The following is a 24017-nucleotide window of genomic DNA, read 5'->3' on the forward strand; positions in this document are numbered from 1 at the left end:
CGATAAAAGAACTAATAAACTTACTAGTTGAACCTCTAATCAGACCAGTACTAGCAGAAAAGTCCAAACAACCAGTTCCATTATTGCCTTTGGCATAACAAGATTTTGATTTTTTCCAAACGACATTCACATTTTAAGGTGCTTATTACAATGTTTTTCAATATTGAAAATTTTAAGAATTTAAAATTTCTGGAAAGAGTTAAACATAATGTACATAGTCAAGAAACTAGATATACCAATATCAACTTTAACCAGATAAAGCAATATCAACTTTAAACCTAGTGATAATATGCGATATGTCCAAAAAAAACTTTAAAAATGAAAAATGAAGTCAAACAAAATAACATTTCTCATAATTAAAAGTTTAAAAAGAACTTGAAAACACTCTTTTTTTTTCAAATCAAAAGGGCCTTGAAACTTTAAAATCTTTCAGCTGAGAAGTAATGTTCAAGTCATCAGCTCAGTTGGAAATGATAAGTGTAAGCTTCTTATACACGAGGTTTTCTTTACAAATCAAACAAAAACACACTACATAAAACATGTATAGTTGTATACACCCTCATCAATTAATATTCGTGCCTCCAAAAGATGCACCAACATTACTGGAGGGGAAGAGTTGCAGAACATCAATGATATTGATATTCTCCGTTTGAAACATAAATCGTCAAAAGAAATTATATATCAACTATAAGCAACAGACCCAAAATATTCCTGCAAGAACTGATAAAGCTCTTCTGCCACCAAAGCAGGATACTCCTCTTGTGGAAGAAGAGCACCTGGTACTTCCACAAACTTGCTCACCCCTTTAGCTCCCTTAAGAGCTTCCATCTCAGCCTTGGATCTCTTAGGAGACCCTTTGGTTGATAGAACCAGCACTGGGGTCTTTCCCTCCAGAGCAGCAAAGAGTTCGAGGAACTCCTCACGGGATGTAACCGGATCTAACTGACCAGTCAGGAATGCAGCTGGCAAGTATCTCGCTCCTTTTCGTTTTGTCAATGCATATCTGCTTTCCACAATTCCTGAAGTCACATTTTCAGGATTGGCATATACATGGGATTTGTACTGTGATTGGATTGCGTTCTCGTTGCTGACGAGCATGTTATACATCATCCAGCCAACTGCAGGAGCCTTTAAGGTACCCCTTAGAAAACCATACCTGTGAGGTTCATGAGGAAGAGAGAAATATAAATATATATCAGTTATGTTGTAAAACAAAGTAAGGAAGGCCGTTGCATGCATATCTCTTTGAATATACATCAATGAGAATTATACAGAAATCAACCAAAATTGGTGGAGGAAAAATTGGAAGATCTTTTAAGAGCCATAGCAAATTACATTGTTACCAAGAGCGTGGAGTTACTTTCACCACAGTTGTTAGAGTCGCAGGATTTACAATTTCAATAACTTAAATCAAGAAGATTGTAAAGGCTAACAATTCATATCGTGAAGTGAATCTCGCAAATGCTTGAGGTTTGAATCATGAAATATATGCTCGAGCCTGTGTTGTTTCATATCACCCACATGAATCATTAGATTCTTAAAAGTCTTTATTACTGCTGCTTATGTTTTCACCAATTCTCATCCAAAAATAAATGTAAGGAAGTTGTATAAATATGAAAAAGAACTAAAGGAGCACAATTGAATACACCTTATTTGATTATTCAATTGCTTTTTCTGTAAAAAGAGGCTTCACAGCACTCACTCCTTCCCTCTAGAAAACCTGTTTGGCTATTCCATTACTCAATTTCTATTCTTCTAAAACAGAGGCTTCACAGAGTAACTTATTCTATATAACCTTATTAGGTTATATCCTTGCTTTGTTTTCATTGTTACGAAATATTGGCTTCATGTTGTCTCCTTATGTGGTTCCTAAGGCAACGTAAGGGAAGAACATTGTACTATTTTTGGCAATAGATTACACACCACAACACACTAATTATAGTTGAATGTCTCTTTCAAACAACGTGGGCCACTGTTCTTGGGATGAGTACAATACTATACCTCTGTGTTGTGGGTATTTTTATTTAATAGTTTGTACATCAGTTGATAGTGAGACTTGGTTATGACTTGTGAGACCTATGGTTTTAATAAAAATTGTTTACTCAATTCCCAATTTAAGATTATTACGTGGAGCACCAATGCACCATACATCATTTATACAATACATTTCAAGCTTTTTTCAATTATTTTGATGAATCATACATTTCAATATCATTTACAACTCAAGGTTCAAGAATCAGCTTGACAATTCACAAAACTACAATTGATACAAACAGAAATAATAAAAACCAGCACTGTATCCTTCTACTACCTCAACAATTGCAACGAAATTTGGGTGAAGTTAAATTATATTAAGTTTCAGTAAAAAAATGTTTAAGCTCGGTGACTTAAATTTATTTTCCTCAGTAGAAACCAGAAAGCAATGTGAAAGTAAGCAGCAAGGAAAAAGTTATGTCCCCAGAGCATCAAAGTACCTTGTTTCCATGCTGGAATCTCGACCAAACACAATAGGAAGGGGACCAGCCCAAGTTGGTGCAACAGCAGCTATTGCTTTGGGCTTCACCAGACCCTTTTTTGCAGCACGGGCCACTATAGATGCAGCATGCCCTCCCCCAAAAATTATCAAATCATTTTCTAGTTTCACATGAATTATGTTAGTCATGAACATTAATCAATACAAAGGCAGATTATATTCAACTGCTCATGCAAACAAATACACATTCAAGAAAAAAATAACTCCACTACAAGACAATTAATGGGTAAACACAAACATACTTGCCCCAACAATTCACAAATGCATCATAGTAGATACTAGATATAACAAAAGAAGAAACATGGTACCACGAGAATATCTACTTAATGGAAAAAATATTGCCTAGCTCCAGAGTAAAAAGCTTCTATTTTCATAAAAACAGAAAGAATGAAACAAACACTCTCAACAGCCTTAATCTTCCAAATTCGCCAATAAAAAAAGAATAATAAGAACACCAAAAGCCTTAGAAGCCGCAAGCCGGTAAGGAATTATATCTTCAAAAACCAACATAAAAAATAACTTAACAAAATTTGTCAATATATAATCCAATGCACTGACAGTAGATTTCTCATATCCAACAATTAAAGGGGGGAAAAGGAAAACAAAAGCCTTAGAAGCCTAGTAAGTAGGTAAGAAATTAATTTTAAAAAGGAAAAATAAAAGAATAGCTTAGCAAAGTTTCTCAAACACATAAATATTATTTTCTACACTAAATTACACAACTGTGCATAAAGAAACAAATTGAAATTGCCCAAAACAAAGTAAATCCTGAAATTCATTATAAGCAAATATTCTTAAAAAAAGATGAATAACTGCAAGCCCAGATTTCAAAACTAGAAAGATTAATCTAACGTTAACTGTGAAGTGAAAAATATTACAAAATAGAATGCCCCTCCACAAGTACCTGGTTGTTTTATGGGACTATTTGGTGAATTGATGAAATCAACCAGAAATTTTTCTAAGACATCAGCATTGTAATCCATCTTTGGCCGATCAGAGTAACCCAGGCCCGGCCAATCAACAATAGTTGCACGCCAATTGGCATTGCCATTACGCTGAACAATGTCTCCAGCCACTGATCTCCATTCCTCAACAGTGCTGACATCAGAAATGGTTGGCATCATCAAGATATTTTGGGAAGGCTCCGAGCTCTCCTTTACATGCTCCTCATAATAAATGTTTACAAGATTGTCCTTGAATTTCCATTGCCAATTACTAGTCTGATGGATAAAGAAAAAACCATTATGTGAGGCAACAGAAGTGATTGCAAATTACAACATGGCTTTGATATTTTCTCTCAATTAAACAAGCATCCAAATTCCAAGTTGCAATTGTTAATAATCGAATGAGAAGACAATTGCTTTTATAAGCCAACGAAGAAAAACCAATAAAATGAATGTTTATTACATTAACCAACGATATAACGGACATCTGAATTTCTGATAAACTGAAGTCTTCTTTCTTAAATCCTAGTAAAACACTAAACCTAAACAACACTCAAAGTAATATTTATCACTATAGTTTCTTACTTTGACCTTTTAAATAGTGAAAGTGAGTGTTGCTAAATGAGTGAAAATAATCTTCCACGAATTCAATACAATAATTTAACAAAACCGAGAAAGTAATTTGGAGAACACAATTAGTAAAATGAAATAAAGCCATTGACAGTTAGAGGGAGAAGTTATTCTGACCTTCAAAGGGGAGGATTTGTCGTTGGCAGAGACATTAGAATAATCGAGAGTAGTTGAAGCCCGAATTGTTAAGGGGTTAAGGACTCTGACAGAGTAAGGGTTAAAGGGTGCTCGAATTTTGGCGTAAAGGTTAAATTTTGGAGACGAGGGAGGCATAAATGTTGCGTAGAGAGCCATTGGAGAATGCAGCAGAGCTTCGATGGATGGTGGTGAAAGCTGAAAATGAAAAATTGAAGACCTAAAGTTTAAGGACACAGCAGAAAATGCTGACCCTGGAGTCGATGAGATTTTTGGTTGGTGGTGGAAAAATCAGTAATCAAAACTATGCTTACTGGGTGTGTGTGTCCAATTAATTGTCCATTAAATGGGTGATAGTTGAATTCCAATGAGTTGAAATAAACATGAATTTTATATTTTTTAATTTTTTAATAAATTTTTAATTTATTTTAACATTATTCTCCCAAGAACTTTAGCATATAGAAGATCATTGTCTATACCTTAGTTGTTTCTTATGTTTAAGTTTAGTAACCTACTTCAGGAAATAGTTATAATATGAATTGAAGAATTATTGTATTATAAAGATGTTGTATTTGAATTTAGGGTTGGTCCACCATTAAAATGGTAGAACTGGTGTGCCTACGTAACTCAAATTTTGTATTTTGTAATGTTTGAAGTGGGTCTGATGATTTTTGTTTCTATCCAAGGATGCATGAAAATGCAAAGAAATTGCAACAATTCTCACTAAGGGGCCATACAATGTTGACATGGATTATAAACATTATAATTTATTAACATTCCATCCAAATTGATTTTATATGCTATTAAGGAAATATATAGCTCTTTACATATGTCCACAATGGATTTTATATTTCTTTCATAAAAGATTAGGTTTATATAAAAATAATTTTGTATTAATAGATCATGCTTAAAACATAATTGGTCATGTTAATTTTATGGAGGATTACAAATGATGTTACATGAATTTTGAATAATAAATCACGGTTATACCTAATTGATTATAATAGATAAATAATTTTAAGATAGAAAATTAAATGTTTTTCAATGTAGTAATTTTAAATAGAAACTTATTTTGCTTTTTTTTTATTCTTTTCAGCTAAACAATTTATCGAACAAATATTTAATTTTCTTCAAACCAAAAAAACCTTTATCTTTTTATGTATTTTCTTTTCTTTTCTCATCTACATACTTTCTTCTTCCTCCCATCTAAACAAAGACTTAATTATTATAAGTGACGATTAATAGATGATTAAAAATCACTACAAAGAATAGGAGAGTTCATTTTAATGAAAATGAACTGGTTGAATGTTTTCGGATAGATTATAAGAAGCAAATATATTTTATGGAAAAACTTATTAAAATATATTTTAACAAATTTTGCTCGCACACTTATAAATAAACTCGTTTTTTTATTACATTAAAACGTATTTGAATAAGTAATACACTTCAGTACTTCAATGAGTTAATATCTTATTACAAGAGAATTTGTTTATAGGTTCGTTGCGAAACGTGTTAAGATGAGCTAAAAATACTTATGGAGATCATAAGCTGCTTTAATAAAAACAAGTTTAATTTTATGTCAAAATAGTTAGCATAAGTTTAATTTCTTATAAACTCTTTTAATTGTTCCTAAACGATTATTTAAATTATTTACCTAAACTTTTGACCATTAATATTTGCAGTTTGATTTTATGCTAGTCCATGTCACCTGCCCCCTATTTGGATGCAGAAAATAGTAAGAAGAAAAGAATGAAGATTAAGTAAAAATAAAAGAAGATTCTTAATGTAGCATATTAGCATATATTTGCTCAGTCTGGCACATTAAAAAAGATTCTTAATGTAGCATATTAGCACAAATGTAGAATACAAAAGCTGCTGCCATAACTTGTGAGTGAAGTAATAATATATAATAGTGTCTGACCTTTTGTCTCCACAATTTCCTTTTGACGAAGAAAAAGGAAATATTAATTAGTCGATGGCTTATTTTTGGTGTCATCAACGATATCTTCCATATACTAATAGTATAAAGATAATCGAAATAGGTTTTTCTTCTTGAAACAAAAGATTCTTCATACAGAGAGGACTCATCAAACCGAATCAGCATCCTTAAAAACCTAACTATTTACCAACTGTGTCAAACTTTGTTGGTAATGGATGATTCGATTATGTCAATTCAACCATAGGCGCCAACCAAAAGGACCAAAAGATATAAAGCCTAAAGACCAGTCATAAAAAAGATTTTTACCAAACTCATATATGAGGAACAATCTTGTTATCTTGTCTGCTTGCATTTGATGCATTAAGGGTGCCATAGAACTATATTCACTACGCCGATGCAATGAATTGTGCCAACATCTTCAATTGAAAAAGTTACGACCAAAGCTACAATCAGCCTCTCCCACCAAGAGACCGTTCATTCCTCTATAGTCACCAAGTGACCAAGTTCTGCTATTATAACAACTCTTAGCTACTTCTGCAAAGAATTGTCATTGATAATGGACCTGGCATTGCTCTCTGTTATATCCTATCTGCAATCATTGCCACTGAACTCCAATTCCCATGGCATGTTGGAGAGACCATTTGATGTTCCCATCAAATTTTGGTTTGGAGGTAGGTGCACGGCAACAAGGGGGATCACGATATGGCGATCATTATCATAATAAAGAAATAAAGTTGATGGAAAATCTAAGTGGCATGCTAATTGGGAGGCCTTAAGCACCTTGTCCGTCAATGGATTGAAACATTCCATGTTTCTTTGTAAAGTGATGGAAAACTGATGTTTTGACAATTATTTTTGTTGTGAACATAGTCGTTGTATTCTGAATACCTCAATTAAGTGTTGCTTCTCACTAGTTTGTATGGCTTTGTTGGTTCATCCTTTTCACTTGTATCTTTTTGTCTTCCAATAGGTGTCTTGAACTTTAGAGGAATGATGGTAGAAAAAACAGTAGTTATTGGCTAAATTTCTTCTCATTTAATGGGAAATTAACCATTTCACCATACTTCACTGAAGGCAGTAAAACCACTAGATAGAACAACTAAATGCTTCTCTAGTAACCATTTAATTGGACCAACATGCCTCACACATCATGTATGTCAAATTGATGTGGTGTCGTCCGCATTGAGCCATACAGATCAGACAATTTTGGTGAAAATCAAGAAATAATTGTGTATTTTCCTCATAAACGAAGGCAGTCAACACAAGCTACTTGATCAATCACCTGTCACCAGTAATCTCTGCAAGAACAGAATCCATCTTTGAACGAGTGGAAGCGGCTTCTATCTCTCACAATGATTTCTACTCGATAAATTTTAGAAATCAGCTTCATCACGGTATGGCAATCCCCACAAACCCTCAGATTCTTCACAATTCTTAAAATCCTTCCTTTGGGAAGTTTTGCTATTCCAAAAGCTGCAGCAAGCTTCTCACTGTGCTTAGAAACTGAATCTTCTTTTTCTTCCTCTTCAATATCATGTAGAACACTCCTTAGCTGTGGCGCATAACCTGCTTCTGCTCTGAGTCTCAACATTATTTCCCTCAGTTTTTCATGAGCCTCTTTTGTGACCTCGTTAGGCTTTTCACCTGCCACAAAACAATAAATGGCCTTGTCAATTTCTATCATGCTTCTGCCAGGAGTTTTTTTCATGCTATGTTCAGTCATGGTTCTTCTGATGCTGGCAACATCCTTCCATTTCCCTGCAACGGCATAAACATTCGAGAGTAGTACATGGTCACCAGAGTTGCCTGGGTCCATTTCAGCCAGTCTTGCTTTCACAAGCTCTGCCAATTCAATATTACCATGAATGCTACAAGCCCCAAGGAGTGTCCTCCAAATGATAGCATTAGGAGAAACTGGCATTTCACATATAAATTCATAGGCCTTCTGCAACCTAGCAGCTCGACCATACAGATCAACCATGCAACCATAATGCTCAATGGCAGGTTCAATACCGTACAAATTCTTCATCTTAGAAAAAAAAACATACCCTTCCTCAACCAAGCCACTATGGCTACAAGCATATAGTAGTGATATAAAAGTAATACCATCTGGCCTAACTCCAGACTCTTCCATCTCATGGAAAAGCTGTATTGCCTCCTCTCCATAACCATGCATAGCAAGCCCTGCTATTATCGCTGTCCAAGAAACAATGCTCCTTGCCCCTGGCATATTCTGAAAAACCAACCTAGCCATAGCCACATTCCCACACTTGGAGTAGGTATCTATGAGAGCATTATTCACAGAACCAACACAAAGAAACCCAGCTTTCTCCACAAACCCATGTAAAATCTTCCCAAACTCAAACGCCCCAGCCTGTGCACAAGCAGACAGCACCCCAGTGAGGCTCACCTCATTTGTCCCAATTCCCTCGCGCAGTAACTCCCTGAAAAACCCAAAAGCCTCGTCAAAACAACCATTATGAGCAAACCCAATAATCATAGTGCTCCAAGAAACCTCATCTCTAAGAGGCATATCACAAAAAACTCTCCTCGCCAACCCAAGCTCACCTGCCTTGGCATAACCAGCAAGCATGACATTCCACGAGGTCAAATTCCGAAGAGGCATTCGCCCAAACACGTCCCCCGCGCCTTCCACGTCACCACACCTGAAAGCCGCAGTGACAGCAGCGTTCCATGCGACAACGTTTGGTTCAGACATTTTATCGAACACGCGTCGCGCGGAGACGGAGTCCCCGCATTCAGCGTACATGCTGATCAACGTTGTCCCAACGAAGATATGGGTGTCAAAGCCGTGGTGCAAAGCTTGAGAATGCAGCTGAATGCCGGGTCTGAGTTGGCGAGAGTTGGCGACCCCTTTGAGGACGAAGGCGAAAGAGAAGCTGTCGGGGGAGAGGGAGGGTTGGCGACGCAGTTGGATGAATGGGTGGAGCGAAAGGAGAGGGGTTTGGGAGAGCGAGAGTCCGCGAATGAGGGTGTTGTGCATGAAGGTGTCGGGGTTGGGGAAGTGGTGGAAGAGCCTGAGAGAGTAGTGGAGAGCATCGGAGATGGAAACGGCACAGTGAAGGAGGAGTTTGCCAAAGACAAAGGGGTCTGTGCGAAGACCGCTTTTCAAGATGTGCCCGTGGATTTGCTTCGTTTGTTTCAGGTTGCTGCACTTCCTAAGCACTGAAACAACCCATTCTTCTTCCATTCCCTCCCCCATCATTCAACCCGCTAAAACTTAACTATGACTAATAATTTCATTTTTATTTTCTCCAAAACAGATACACTTTTCAAATATTTTTAAAATATATCTATATCCTCAAACAATACTCTCTACACGTTCTCGTATTGGGAGAGAAGGTGAATAGAAGAAAAACAGAGGAGATAGAAAAGCAGTGAAAGAGGCATTGTAATTAGCAATACTTGGCCTTAAACCTTAAACCCTTCTTGCAAAACATATGCACAAACTTATTAAACATCACAACATTAGGATGAGTTGTATATACTATAATTATAATTATTAGGATATATTTTTTTTGTAATCGCCTGGACGTTACATTTAAAGTAGGAATATTTGTTTTTTCACAAAATAGTATATTTCACATTTTATTTCATGTAATTATATTTGTATAAAGCTTCTCGTAGTAAGAAATACAATAATATACTTCTAAGGTCATGGACCGAGCCCAATAATAAAGTGAAAGCAAACCTGACATCGATTTCTGAAAATAATAATTGAATATGCAAGCTTAATTAATTTGAGAATATAGATCAAAACAAGACGAGATACAATGAAAAGGGAGAGAGTACTATTATAGTATATAAGGAAAAGAAGATGACTTGATCAAGAAGAAGAACAATCCAGAAAGTATTGTTTCTGACTAAATTAAATGCTCTAGTTAAGAGACATTCCTCTTGGCTATAATATTTTGGAGTCCATCGTTGGACAGGTAAATCTATCATACGTAATATCTAGAAATACAAGTGATATGATAAGAAGGACAATGACACAAAAGAAATGGAAGACAATACATCAAATCTTGAACATGAAATATTGCAAACATTCGTGTTTAAGTTATGTACTATTTTTCTTATAGATTTTTTACATTTTGTTTTTATAAGGTTTTTAATGTGGCATAATGAAAATAATTATCATGTGTTTACCATATTGTGTTTGTGAAGTAGTAGGAAGGGAAGTATAACGTTTGGAATCATTGGACGGTAGCCGAATACCAAGAACAAAAAATTTGGCAATTTTATTTTAGTTTATTATGCACTCTTTTCTTTTTGTTATGTTTCACTGTTTCTTTTCTATTTTATTATATGTTTTTACTTTTTTTAATAGCAATCCCTCCTGTTTTAGAGTATTATCCAATTGGGGATGATTATTAAATGGAAATTGCCAAAACCAACCAAATGATTTTAATTAATTTAAATTTTCTTAAATTATGATGTTTATGTTTTTGGTGACAGGAGCCTATAAGGTTTGAGAAGTTGTCGAAAAAGGAGCATATTGTTTGGAAACTTTAGATGGAGGTCTTATACCGAGAAAATGGACTATATTTAACTTCATTAATCAGTTTATAAACTTGTTATTTTAGTTCGTCTATAAGTTGTAATCAATGATAGTTTCTTATGAATTAAATGATGAATTACAATATATTTTTATGCATCTTAACATATTGTGTTAAAGTTATGAATTATAGATTTGAAGAGAAATCATGCATAAGTTTAACTTGGTGTGGTGTCAACCTCGTTCATTCAAATTTATTGAAGACCACGTACATGTCTTAACTTGACGTGAAGAAAAACCATGCACAAGTCCTAACTTGGTGTAGTGTCAACCTCGTTTGATCCAATTTATTGAAGACCGGGTCTTAACTTGACGTGAAGAAAAACCATGCACAAGTCCTAACTTGGTGGTGCCAAAGGCAAAGCTTTACACCTCCACAACTTGTTATACCTAGAAGACAACTCATCATCACGATCCCTCCTTAACAAAACGTAGGCAGAGTTAACCGAAAAAGTTTTAAGCCCAACTATCCTCCTCTTTCAAGTCCAATCTCGCTCCTTGCAAAACCTGAAAGAGATGACTCACCAAAGGTTTCTCCCATTCGAAAAAAAAAAAATCTTCGTCAACCTAAATGCCAAACCCAAACACCATCTGTCCAGACCCCAAGCTCAGCCACCTTTGTAGCTTTAGCCGAACTTAAAGAAAACAATCTCGGGAAGACTCTCTTCAACGCACCACAATTCAACCAGCTGTCCTCCAAAAAAGAAATTTCCCTTCCATCACCAACTTTCCACTTAAAAACATCTTCAAAACTCCGTCCCCAACTCTCCAAAGCCCACACCTCCTTCAAATCTTTCCACCAAAGAAAGCCCCTACTATTTTCCCCATCCTTTCTAAAACTTCTCCAACCTCCATATTTAGATTCAAGAATCTCCTTCCACAAACCACCCTTATCCGACCCAGCCTCCAAATCCACTTTCCCAGCAAAGCCAAGTTAAAGATCCTTAGATCGATAACTCCAAGACCTCCAATTTCACGAGGCTCACAAATTTTTTTCCAAGAGCCCCAAGCAATCTTCCTTCCTTCTGAACCCCAACCCCAAAGAAAATTTCTTCGAATCCTTACTAACTTGTCTGCCACCACAAAAGACATTTTAAATAAAGACATAAAGAATAACGGGGATTGAAGAAAGAACATACTTCATCAAACAAATCCTCTCAGCCAACTACAAACACCTACCTTTCCACCTACTTAACCTAGGCTTAACTTTCTCTACTATCCCGCTCCAAAAAGCACCGCACTTTTGACATCCCCGACCAACAACCCCAAGTAAACAAAAGGAGTTACCATCACATCGCACTTAAGGATCACTGCAAAACGAAGGAGCGATTGTTGATGTAGCCCCTTCCCGCCAATTTTGCTCTTCAAAAAATTTACTCTAAACCCATTTCAATAAAATTGTATATTTTCAATATTATTAAATTACATTATTTAAACAATTTTCTATAAGATATATGAAAATAGTATTATTTTAGAAATAAGTGAAAATAACTTTTTCATTACTTTTAATAAAAATTATAATAATTTAAAATAACATTATAAATCAACACTGAACCAAGTATAATCGGTATAAATTCATGATTAAGATATATATTAAAATAAGTAATTAAAAGAAAATTCCTTAAATACTATTAACTAAATTCTTTAACAAAATAAATATCAATGAAGTTGATAATATTTCACTCTTGTATAATGATAAAACAATACAAAATTGTAACTATAACAGTATATAAATAAATTATTTTTTAAAACAATAACCAAGCATTTCTTAAATAGAAAATGCTAAAAATGTTTGTGTAAAAAAATCTAATACCATATTCTTTTACTGTAATTTTTCATTAGTTCAAATTTTATGGAATTATGAGAAAATGTTATAATAATTTGTATGATTCACTTCTTTTTTTTGTAATTTTAATGTTTTTTTAAAGAAATAAGTGTTTAGTGTGCATCTCAAAAGAATGTGAATATGTGATAAAAGTAGTATTTGTTGTTCTCTCTTCTAAAAATTTGGGAGTAACTGGGGAGTCAAGATTTTGAAGAAAAAACGCCACCTAAGAATTAAGATCAATCCCGTCCCGTACGGTACCGGAGTAGCGGCGGAGAGAGGAGATGGAATCGGCGGGTGAGTGGCTGGAGAAGGCGCTGGTCGAGTTGTGCTCCAAAATTGAAACTGGTTTGGGTTTAGGTTTGGATCAAGAGATCATCAAAGGCCTTGTTTCTTACTGCGACCTTGCTCAGCCACCAGACGCCAAAGAGTACCTTGATGTAATTCTATTATACTTTACCAACGATGACCATTTTTATTTTTAATTTCTGAAATTTTGATTCCTATTGCTTCGAATCTGTTATCATTTTATTTATTATTTTAGAATTTATTCTGCAAGTTATCCAAATCACAGATCTTTTCACTCTCTGGAAATGTAGGATATTAGGGTTCAACGTACTCGTATTATAATTATAATTAAATTAATCACTTATAATTGAAGAAGTTTAAGGATTAATTGTTTTGAATATCCTTCCAATGCATTCATTTTAACTCTGATTATCTTTATCTTATTTTCCTTTGCAGAATATAATTGGTCAGGAAGCAGGGAAAACCGTGATTGAAGAGTATTTACGGCGAAGAGGTTATTCAGAGTTCAGTGCCAACTCAGATGTTCCAACTACCAAATTACATGCGTATGTCAAACCGCCTTCTGTGGAGACATCAGCTAGTGGAACTAAGAAATCGTTTAGAGCATCAAAAGCATCAGGCCGCAGCCATCAAGCAGAACCCAACAAGAATGTGATTGGCAGCAATCAGGAAAATCAGACTCCAACAGTTGGAAGTGAATCAAGAACGTCACAGAAGGGAAACCAAGTGAATCCCAAAAAGAAGAAGGCTGGGAAAGTTGTTTCACTTGCTGAGGCTGCCAAAGGGTCAATTGTGTTCCAGCAGGGAAGGCCATGCTCTTGTCAAGCACGACGACACAAGCTGGTCAGCAATTGCTTGTCTTGTGGCAAAATAGTTTGTGAACAAGAAGGAGAAGGGCCTTGTCATTTTTGTGGTGCACTTGTATTGAGAGAGGGAAGCTCGTATGCCGGTCTGGAAGAAAGTTTGCCTCTCTTGTCAGATGCTGATGCTGCTGCTGAAGCTTATGCAAAAAGGCTTGTAGAATATGACCGGAACTCTGCAGCTCGTACAACAGTTATTGATGATCAAAGTGACTACTATGAGATTGATGGGAACAGTTGGTTGTCAAAGGAGGTATTCTATTCTGATTATGACTTGTAATTGTTGCTCACATGTGATAGTTGTATTATGAGTTATGATGCATTTGAGAATTTCTTTTGTCATCTTTCTTTAGGAAAAAGAACTGTTGAAGAAGAAGCAAGAGGAGATGGAAGAAGCTGAGCGAGCCAAACGGAATAGAGTTGTAGTGACTTTTGATCTTGTTGGCCGCAAGGTTTATATTTTAACCATATGGTTTTGCCTAAAGTTACTAGTTGGATTTGCTGCAGCATGAATGTGTAGAATTTGAAACAAACGTCTTTTTCTTGTGTGATTATTTCCTGGTATCTAGAGATGTATATCAAGTTATTATGCTTGTTCCATTCATTATTTTTATGCTATTGCATGTTGCATGTTATGGCTTGTGTAGAATGGAAATCTTGAATGTGTCATGCAAAAGTCCTTTCAATATGTTATCCATTGTTTTACATACCTTCACCTTTTTTCCCATTGTTGCTTGTATGTATTATAAGTAGCCTTTGTATGCTCTTTAATCCTGCTATTATGCAGAGTGCCTGTTTTTCATTTTGGACTCTGATTTATATCTTGCAGGTCCTTGTGAATAAAGACGAAGTTTCAGAATTGCAGTCTGAAAATAGAATATTACGTCCACGGGATGAAAGGGAAGTCAACCGTATCAAACCAAACCCAACTCTTAAGTTTCAACCGGTTTTTGTGGACCTGGGCTTTAGCAGGAAGTCTGCTAAAGATAAGCAATCACATAAAGGTATAAGCAAGGGCTTGTGCTTAGAGATTACTGGAAGAGTACAGCATGATAGTAATGACCAGAAGTATCTTATGATGGAAAACCAATTGGCAACAGCTTCAAATGAAAATGTTTGGCATGTATCTTCGGGAAATGGAGTGCACATGGAAGCTCATGGTGAATGTTTACCCAGCTATGATAAATAAAGTGCCTTATCCAACTTTTACTGATTATTAGTACACTTTCATTTGTTTTCTCCCATTTTCTTTTTTTTATTTGCTCGTATAAGCCATGAAATTAGTGGTTCCAATTACCTTTTTCAGAAAGAAGTTAAGAATTCTAGGCAATGTTATTTTTGTTTATACAATATTCAGATATTATGTCTTAGAGTAACTGTCTTAGTGTATCTTCATGTTTTCCCTTGCCTGGCTAGACAAGAGTACCTCTCTTTAACGAACTATTGATAAAGGGATGGTGTCTGATTTTTTAAAGTTGCCTTGTTGGAGAGAACCATTATAATCACAGATTGGAATCAGGGAATGATGAGTGAGTTACAAACACTTTATTTTTTTATGTAGAAGTGGTTACAAAATCTAAGCAACTAATCATTTATTGAAACATCTCTTTATATTTAGAAAAATATACTCCGAAATAAAGAGAGTGAGTGTATTGATTTTCAATAACGTGCAGTGAGAAATGCCAAATTCTGATAATAGTATCCTTCAGCGATAAAGAGCTTTTGAACTAAACCAATTTTCTTTAGTTTTGTCACAGTTTGTATTTGTCCCATTATTAATATTTTTATTGTTGTCTTTGAATTAAGTAATAAATTTAAAATCAAAAGAATGAGACATTTTTTTAATTAATTTGTTTTTCTCTGAAGGACTAAAAAATGAAAATCACTTTCTAATTTAATTGAATCGATTACATTAGTTGAAGAAATTAGTCATAAAAAATATTTATAAAATACATGAATATGCTGTTTTAAATTAATATATTTCAATTTTTTAAAATTACAATTTAAAAACAAAATTTTATACAGTTTACTTCTAATGAACATAATGCTATATTCATACCCTTTGTTATATTCTTTGTTATGAATTATGCAATCCACTCCTTTGTTTAATTTTTTACTCACCAATTGTAAGAAAGAGAAAATATTATAGTTATCGACAACCGAAAATAGTTTTATATATTTATGCTATTATTCATGATTGGGTTCATCATTGTAATAGATTGTAAAATAAATGCATTGTTTGAACTTGAAATTACTTGAAAAATCAAATTAAAAATTGTTAGATGGTTAACAATTAAGTTCATTTGAACTATCATGTAGGTAGAGTGAGTCTCTAAGTATTTTATATAAGTATTCTGATTATATTATAAAACTTTTATTGTTGAAAGTGATATATCCAAAAAAGGATTATGCTTTTCTCGGATGTATTGGGATTGGGAACCTATAAATGATTAATTATATCATTTGGATTAAAAAATATTTAACAATGAAACTATTTTTTTAATTTAATTGGTGATTTTATGGAGATATATATTAATGATATTGTTATAAAATTAAAATAAAAAAGATAATAATTTATTTAACTCAAAAGTTGTCTTTTGAAAGAAAATGAGAAAGTATATGGATTAAAAAAAAATCATTTGAAATGTTCCTAAAGAAAGGGGGTTGAAATCGATAAAAATGAAACAAAGGCAATAATTAAGACCTCAACACCTCAAATGAAACACAATTGCAATTTTTTTTAGGGAAGATAAGTTATTTGAGAAGATTTTTTTAAAACTTGATATGGAAAGACATTCATAATCTCTTCTCTGTTGAAGCTAAAAAGGTATATCGATGTTAAATGGGAGATAGTTGATGAAGAAGCTCTGGGAAAAATAAAAAAATAGTATTGTCAATCTTCCAGTGTTGATTTTAGTGGATTAATCGAGGCCTTTAAAACTACATTTTTCAACACCAGATACTACCATAACTTTTGTTGGCTTGAGAATATGGTAATGGAATGGAATGTGATGTATACTATTTGAGAAGAATTTTAATAAATACTCACAGTTAACACACTCCTGTTAAATAAATTATATCTTTCCTTGTAAACTCAAATAAGACTTGAAACACTGTAATGTCTAAAACAGGAAATGACGAACACAAAACAAGGGAAGTAGTTAAAACAAACTATTCAAACATTTAATTTTTAGTATTATAAGAAAAAAATTCTAATGTTAATATAATTTTCTTAATACTTCTTATACAACTATTTTCTCAAGATAGGAATAGTGTCTTTTTTTTTCCTAATATGCTTTTTATTTTAATTTTTTTATAGATTTCTTATATTTTTTAAACTCATGTTATACATCCATATGAAATCTAGCATCTCATAGGTTGAGAAATCTCAACAATCATTTACAAACAATCCATTAAAAATAAAAAAAAATCAATAAACACATGAAGGAATCTAACAAATGCATGCAAAGAAACCTAGACTTATCATTTATTTATTCGTTTAGTTATCATTCATTTAAGAATTTCATTTTAATTATATATGAAATATTGGTAATAAGAAATCGAGTTTTATTCAAAATTGAAAATGGAATATTTGACTATTTTAAAGTTATTATAAAATTAATTAATAAAATCTACATTGTAATATAGTTATGAAAAAAGCAGTTTGAACTTCTTTTTAGAAATTAAATATTTTGATGTAACGTGTTTTATAGATGTGATTTTAACCAATCTATCAAAACCTGACATTTAAATTAAAAATAATAAACATTACTGGTTTAAATAAAAAATTCAATAATATTTATTTATTTTTCATTTACAAAATTTGTATAAATAAAAATAATTGAAAACAATATTAAAATTAAAAAATGTATTATCAAATTAAAATGAATAATAGATGTTTTATTATCATCAATAATTTCACATTCAATATCAATAATAATTTATATTTTTTTTATTCTGCGGATATATGGACTTTTTAAAAGTCTTATAAAAAGTTAGTAACATAAGACTCTTTTAAAACAATTCAACCAAATATGTACCTAATGTTCCACTTTGATTTTTCAAAATTGCTTTGGTTTTAAAATTAGAATTTCGATTATATAATTCTGTAAAAACCCCAATTTTCCTATAACAAAATCCATGTATCCACGTCACCTTCAGCAAAAAGACGAAAATACCTTGGATGTACACTTGTCCTGGGATAGCCTATTTATATTCGTGAGCGAGAATTTCGAGCATAAACCCGCAAAACCCTAACCATATTTCCCACACTTTTCACTTGGCTTCCTCTGCCACACCAAACAACCCCTCGCTTTTGAAAACGCGCGTTTCAGGCGAAGATGGTTGGCGACAAGACGAAGAAATTGAAAATTGCAGAGAATTTGGAGGATACCATCGACGAAAAACTCATCCTCTCCATTGAGAAGTTGCAAGAGGTCCAGGACGAACTCGACAAGGTTTCATTATTTCCCATTCCACATCATCTTTCCACGCTAAACTCTCACTCATCGATTGAATTCATATTTTCCAGTTTTTTAGGTTTTCATCCTCCGTTTTAAACTCTCACGAAATTTACTGATTCCTATAATTAACGTAACGAAATTGAATTTTATGAATTGTGGATGCTATTTATGCTATTGTGCATTGACGATGAATTTGAAATTTACGCTATTGTGCATTGATTTTGATTTTGAATTTTGATGTCGTTGTAGATCAATGAGGAGGCGAGTGATAAGGTCCTCGAAGTAGAGCAGAAGTTTAATGAGATAAGGAAGCCAGTTTACGATAAGCGAAATGAGATCATCGTCAAATCTATTCCTGATTTCTGGTTTACTGCTGTGAGTTTCATTTTTTTTCGTTTTGTTAATTTGATTGTTGTTACGACGGATAAAAAATTTGATCGATTATCTTTGTTTTGCTTTTGCAGTTTATGAATCACCCTGCTCTTTGTGAACTTCTGAATTTAGAGGATCAAAAGGTTGACTTCTCTCCTCATACATTCTGAAGTTTCGCAATTATGTTAAATTGTCCTTCTTGATAGATTCGGTTTATTTATTTGCTTAAGGTGTTTTACCACTTTGTGAGGCTTACACGACAGTGCTTTCAATGCTTTTGTTCCGTTGATTTCTGATAAACCTGTTGATGAAGTTTGAATCATTTCTGGCACCCTTTGTTTGTAGATATTTAAGTATTTGGGTTCTCTCGAGGTTGAAGATAATAAAGATGTCAAATCTGGGTACTCAATCACCTTTGTGAGTTATTCTTGCTCTCTTTCTCACCCTCTCACCCTCTCACCCCCGAGAAGAAAAACCCTTGTATTTACTTAAGTGGTGTTATCCTTTATAGACGTGATTTAAAAGTCTCTACAGACAAAAATGACCAGTTGTTAATGACCTTTGAAGAATAGCCAGATGTTAATTCTCTACGGACAAAAATTTACTAGTTTTTGACTATTTTTTGTTCAGAATTTCAATCCCAATCCCTATTTTGAGAATACAAAGCTTACGAAGACTTTTACCTTCTTTGAAGAAGGATCAACAAAGATAACTGCTACCCCCATTAAATGGAAAGAGGGCAAGGTAAGGCTATGAATTCATTTTTCCCCCCACCCTATCAGCACCTACAGTTTTTGTTTGCCTTTTTACTTTGAAACATAATCCTTAAATATACAGGGATTACCCAATGGAGTCAATCATGACAAGAATGGGAAGCGGGGTCGTATTGATATCAGGTTGATACCTAAACTATTACTTTTATGCTTTCTTTTAAGTTTCTGAGCACAGTAAATTATAGACAAAGAAAGCCATGGTTATGCATTCATTTTCGCTTTTGTATACTAGACCTCTCCTTGTTCTTGGTCAAGCCTTTTCTTTTTGAAAAAGAAAACAGAAACTACTGTTGGAGGCTGGAGTTTTCTGGCATTCTAATTGATCAATTGGCAGATCAAGGAAATATATCTAGTTAGTGATGCCTGCTTTGATTACTGTGCCATATTCCACTCTGATTCAGAAGAGATGGTTGTAATACAGTGCTTATTTTTTAATGTGTTTCCCTGTGATACTTTTCTATACAAGAATAACTATTTGAAAGATTAGTGACACTTTTCTATGTTGTAGTATACTTTTCTATACTAGAATAATTATTTAAAAGATTAGAATGCGAAAAGCATTGACCTGTTGATAGAAATATTCTCTTCGTATCAGTTAGAATTCTTCAGTCTTGTTTTGAAATCTGAACAGGTATGATAAGCATGCAAATCTTTGATGCCCTGACCAAATATTTTAACAGGGTAATTTTAAGCAAGACAGAATAACTTGGCAAAGAAGATGCTGCAGCTTTTAATAAAACTTCTTTCGCATGTGCCAACAAAAGCTTTTATTGTTCTTAATTGTTAGTTGATATATTTGGAGGAAATGTTAATAAATCTCCTTTCATGAATACTATTAAATTTTTCTTGTGCCAATAAATGCAGTTTCTTTACTTGGTTTAGTGACTCTGAACAGAAAGACGATACGGATGAAATTCATGATGAGGTATATTTTTTTCTGGTGCTGTAAAATTCTTTCCTGATGAACATTTTCTTTCATCTTCACTTTGGTCCCAAAGCATTAATCACTCTAAATGCAGGTTGCAGAGTTGATTAAGGAAGATTTATGGCCAAATCCACTCACTTACTTCAACAATGTAAGTTAAAATTTTAACCTATTGTCTTCTGTGTATTGTACTTTCAGATCTCACTTAATTATTCATTTTACTTTGCTTATTTTCTCCCATACTTTTTCTAATGGTAATTGATTTGGGAACAGGAGTTTGACGAAGAGGATTTTGATGATGAAGCCGATGATGAGGTAATTGAAATTTGAGTTTTTCTTAGAAAAAGAATAGATGATTGACAAATATGATTGGAGTATTTCTTTTTATGTTTTATGGAATCTTGCGTTGGATCCATGCTTTTAATTCGTCCAAAATTCAGTCAGTGAATACTAAACCTAATATTCAGTTGACACAATGTTTAATGCTGCACATGTACTGTCACTTATAGTAGTCATATTTTGAACTCAGGTTTAATAATTGAATGCTTTAATTTTTGTTTAGTTAGATGTTAATATAAAGAAAACGAATACGAAAACCACCAATGTGATGTGAATTCCATATAATAACTGTCTGAATATATGGAAAAATATTTTATCATATCAGAATATCTTTAGGATTGGTTTCTCCTTATCCATTAGTATTTATTTTATCATGATTTAATTCCTTAATTAGTTAGGAATAGATTATAAATAAGGGTGAGTACCATAGGTTTGATGAATATATCAATAATACGTTTTAATACATCTAAGTTAATATCCATTCAGTGTATGATTTCATCGATAACAAAAGAGGTTTTTCTGTGAAGATACATCAAAATGCTAAAAGTTGTAATCATTCATGATCTGAAAACAACAAAAAATATGAACACATTTTAAGATGTTTGATACCAAAAGTTAAAGGACGAGTTATTGCTATTTTACCTAAGCATAGCATTCTGTAACTATTCAGGTAATGCTTATTTGTGTTTAAATTTGAAATTAATGACATTAGGACTTCCAAATATAGTGATAGAAATATTTTCTTATAAAGTATGATTATCATTGGCAGGAAAAGGATGAAGAGGACCAAGAGGATGATGATGATGAGGAAAGCAATGACATTTGAAAATATGGTGGTGTTTATTTTTCCTATTTATTTTTCTCTGGTTGAATATGTATGTAGGTTTTTGGGCACGGTTGCTGTTGCCATTTTTTCGAGGTTTTTAGCAGGTGGAGCTATTTAGAAAGTTAGTGGTTCTCTGACCATAATTTATTAATTATCATGTGAAGTTGTTTGGCCGGTTTCATCCCTCATTTACTTTTTTGGGTTGTTACTAAGTGGTAACTGTTCTTTGTTGTGGAATTACATAGTAAAGTTACAGTATTTATTGTATATTTGGATTTGCTATCATAAAGATTACCATTCAGGCATCTTACCCCACATATTCCACCATTTCAAATGTTTTGCCATCTGTTTTCCTCAGTTGTTGGAATCATTCTTCCTTCCCTCTTTTATTTAGTAATAATTTGTTATTAAATTATTATTATCGACCCACACAATTTTGCAGTCACAACTGATCATATCTATATGAAATTCACATTATTACCATTCTCACAACTCAACATATCTATAAAATTATGATAATTTGAACTTGGTTGTGAACATATTATAATAAGATTGGGAAATTATTTTAAATAAATCAATGTGTTATGATAAGACTGGAAAAGGATTTTTAAATAAATCAAAGTTTTGGAATGAAAGCTTTTAAAAGAGTAATGCGTTTTTATTGCATGTTTTTTTGAAGAAATATTTGGGTAACGGATTTTAAAAATTGAAATTAATGAGAATGTTTTTGGTTGTTTAAAATTATAAATTTTAAACTTTACTATAAAAGTTAATAATTTAAATTTTTTCGAAACTTTCTTTTTAATAGGATTTTTTTTTTTCTCTTTTCTTTCCTCTGTATTTCTCTTTTCCTTTTTTTTTTGTTATATCTGTTTCTCTTATGTTTTTCCCTCTCTTTTGTCTCTCTCATCCCATTTTCTCTCCTCCTATCTCTGCATATATATTTTCTCCCTACTTTACCCGTCTCTTTGTTTTTTATCCTATTTTTGTCAACTCTTTTATTATATAATAATTTTTATCCTTTTTCTTACCCTCTTTATTCTCTTCTCTATTTGCCGCATCTATAACTTTTTTCTTTTTCTTTTCTCTTTATCTTAATTCTCTTTTTCTCTTCGGTTTACTAGTATTAATTAATGTAAAAACTGCCATTTTAAATTCTTAACTATATTTTTATTATTTTATAAAACATAATATTGATAATTTTATTTTTAAATAAATATTTAGCTTTTTTATATAGTGAAAACAAATTATTCTATTCTAAATTAAAAAATAAAATTAATCTATTTAAAAAAATTAATTCAAAACAGTTCAAATTTGATACTTTAAAAATTTTAAAATTACTCGTAGCTGATTGAAAAAACAGGGATGCGCAAAGTATACAAACCTCATTATCATTGATTTGAGAGCCAAGAAATGAAAATAGAAACAAAATTGGTGGAACCTAAAAATTGTTAATAGCATGGCTTTATCTCTAAGTTCAGCTACTTTTTTCTGCAAACCACATACTTTCCTTTTGGTTAATATTTATAAAATATTAAATATATTCTAAAAAATATATATTTTTCTCTAAAATTTAAATATATTTTTAGATTCTTATAAGATTTATCGCATTTTTCAAGGTGAAAAACTTAAGTGAATGACAATCTTAACATAATGTTAAATATACATCCAAGCAAAATCATTTTAAATCACAGGATTCAGAGGTTAAAAGTCATTCGCATAAAATTTTCATCTATCATCATTAGTAAGAAATATCTAAAAAGTATTCTAAATTTTAGCGAAACAAATACTTTGAAATTTTGGAGGATGAATGCATTTGAAAATTTACAAGAAAACATAATTTTATCCTATTTTCTATTTTTTTTCTTTGACTATATTGACTTCTCATTTTTTATGTCAGCTCTTTAGTTTTCGTTCCTCACATTTTTGTTTCGTTTCTGTTCATCAATGCTTACACTAATACCATAATTTCTCTCTTTTGGATATTGTTAGTAGTTTTCATGTTTAATATAGTAACAGAGATTTTGGTCCAACTCTCATGCACCCAATAAAAAAATGGTGCTGATATGTTAACACCCTGTACTGTAAAACACATATACTTGATATCCCAATAAATAAATATTTTAATTATATAATTATATTTAATATTATAATGATTTGTCAAGGTCTTTTACTTTTTAGGTGTTAAAAATATATTTTCCTAAAAAAATGGCACTCTTTTGTTTTTTAAATAAGTAGTCCAGAATGTAATACCGTATTAAAAATATACCCCATTCAGAACCAGACCAACTGATTGGGCTGCGCCATGCTGTGACAAAGCCCCATGTATATCTTGGGCAAACTTGACATCATCCTTTCAGTGCAAATTCTATCTGCACCTCAATATCCTCCCCTGCACCTCTATAGTTATTTTCAATTTCAACAATATCAGTGTGGTGGAGAGTGTGATATCTTCTTCTTTATTTTCAAATGATGGTTGGTGATAAACATTGGTGGTTGAGATAACTTTTATTTTTACTAATGGTGTTTGTGTTTTCATTCGTTTTTTTTAAGTCAAGAAATTCAAAA

General features: G+C 32.7%; 4 protein-coding genes across 5 annotated transcripts; 2 read left to right on the forward strand and 2 right to left on the reverse strand.

The window, feature by feature from the left end:
- Positions 1–326: 326 nt before the first annotated feature.
- Positions 327–4601, reverse strand: LOC137807770 (alpha/beta-Hydrolases superfamily protein). The gene is made up of 4 exons (XM_068608555.2): positions 4225–4601; positions 3438–3753; positions 2475–2634; positions 327–1156 (listed from the first exon to the last, which is right to left on the reverse strand). The coding sequence occupies exons 1-4, from the start codon at positions 4399–4401 to the stop codon at positions 682–684; spliced, it is 1128 nt and encodes a 375-aa protein (XP_068464656.1). The 5' UTR covers positions 4402–4601; the 3' UTR covers positions 327–681.
- Positions 4602–6234: 1633 nt separating this feature from the next.
- LOC137807771 (Tetratricopeptide repeat (TPR)-like superfamily protein) lies at positions 6235–9625 on the reverse strand. Of its 2 annotated transcripts, XM_090299508.1 has the most exons (2): positions 8750–9586; positions 6235–8621 (listed from the first exon to the last, which is right to left on the reverse strand). In XM_090299508.1, exons 1-2 carry the CDS (start codon positions 8777–8779, stop codon positions 7467–7469), a joined length of 1185 nt encoding a protein of 394 aa, XP_090155634.1. In that variant the 5' UTR covers positions 8780–9586; the 3' UTR covers positions 6235–7466. The 2 variants fall into 2 exon arrangements, with proteins under 2 accessions (XP_090155634.1, XP_068464657.2); XM_068608556.2 differs by having other exon boundaries at positions 6235–9625.
- Positions 9626–12664: 3039 nt separating this feature from the next.
- LOC137807773 (transcription regulator/ zinc ion binding protein) lies at positions 12665–15121 on the forward strand. The gene is made up of 4 exons (XM_068608557.2): positions 12665–13022; positions 13327–14004; positions 14105–14203; positions 14581–15121. The coding sequence occupies exons 1-4, from the start codon at positions 12867–12869 to the stop codon at positions 14938–14940; spliced, it is 1293 nt and encodes a 430-aa protein (XP_068464658.1). The 5' UTR covers positions 12665–12866; the 3' UTR covers positions 14941–15121.
- Positions 15122–17975: 2854 nt separating this feature from the next.
- On the forward strand, positions 17976–21759 carry LOC137807774 (NAP1-related protein 2). Its single transcript, XM_068608558.2, has 10 exons — positions 17976–18208; positions 18464–18589; positions 18679–18729; positions 18932–19003; positions 19217–19330; positions 19424–19482; positions 20224–20284; positions 20379–20435; positions 20558–20599; positions 21393–21759. Exons 1-10 carry the CDS (start codon positions 18092–18094, stop codon positions 21447–21449), a joined length of 756 nt encoding a protein of 251 aa, XP_068464659.1. The 5' UTR covers positions 17976–18091; the 3' UTR covers positions 21450–21759.
- Positions 21760–24017: the final 2258 nt, after the last annotated feature.

The sequence above is a fragment of the Phaseolus vulgaris genome, chromosome 3 (genome assembly GCF_051622355.1).
Source record: "Phaseolus vulgaris cultivar YP4 chromosome 3, ASM5162235v1, whole genome shotgun sequence".
In the NCBI taxonomy this organism is placed as follows: Eukaryota; Viridiplantae; Streptophyta; class Magnoliopsida; order Fabales; family Fabaceae; genus Phaseolus; species Phaseolus vulgaris.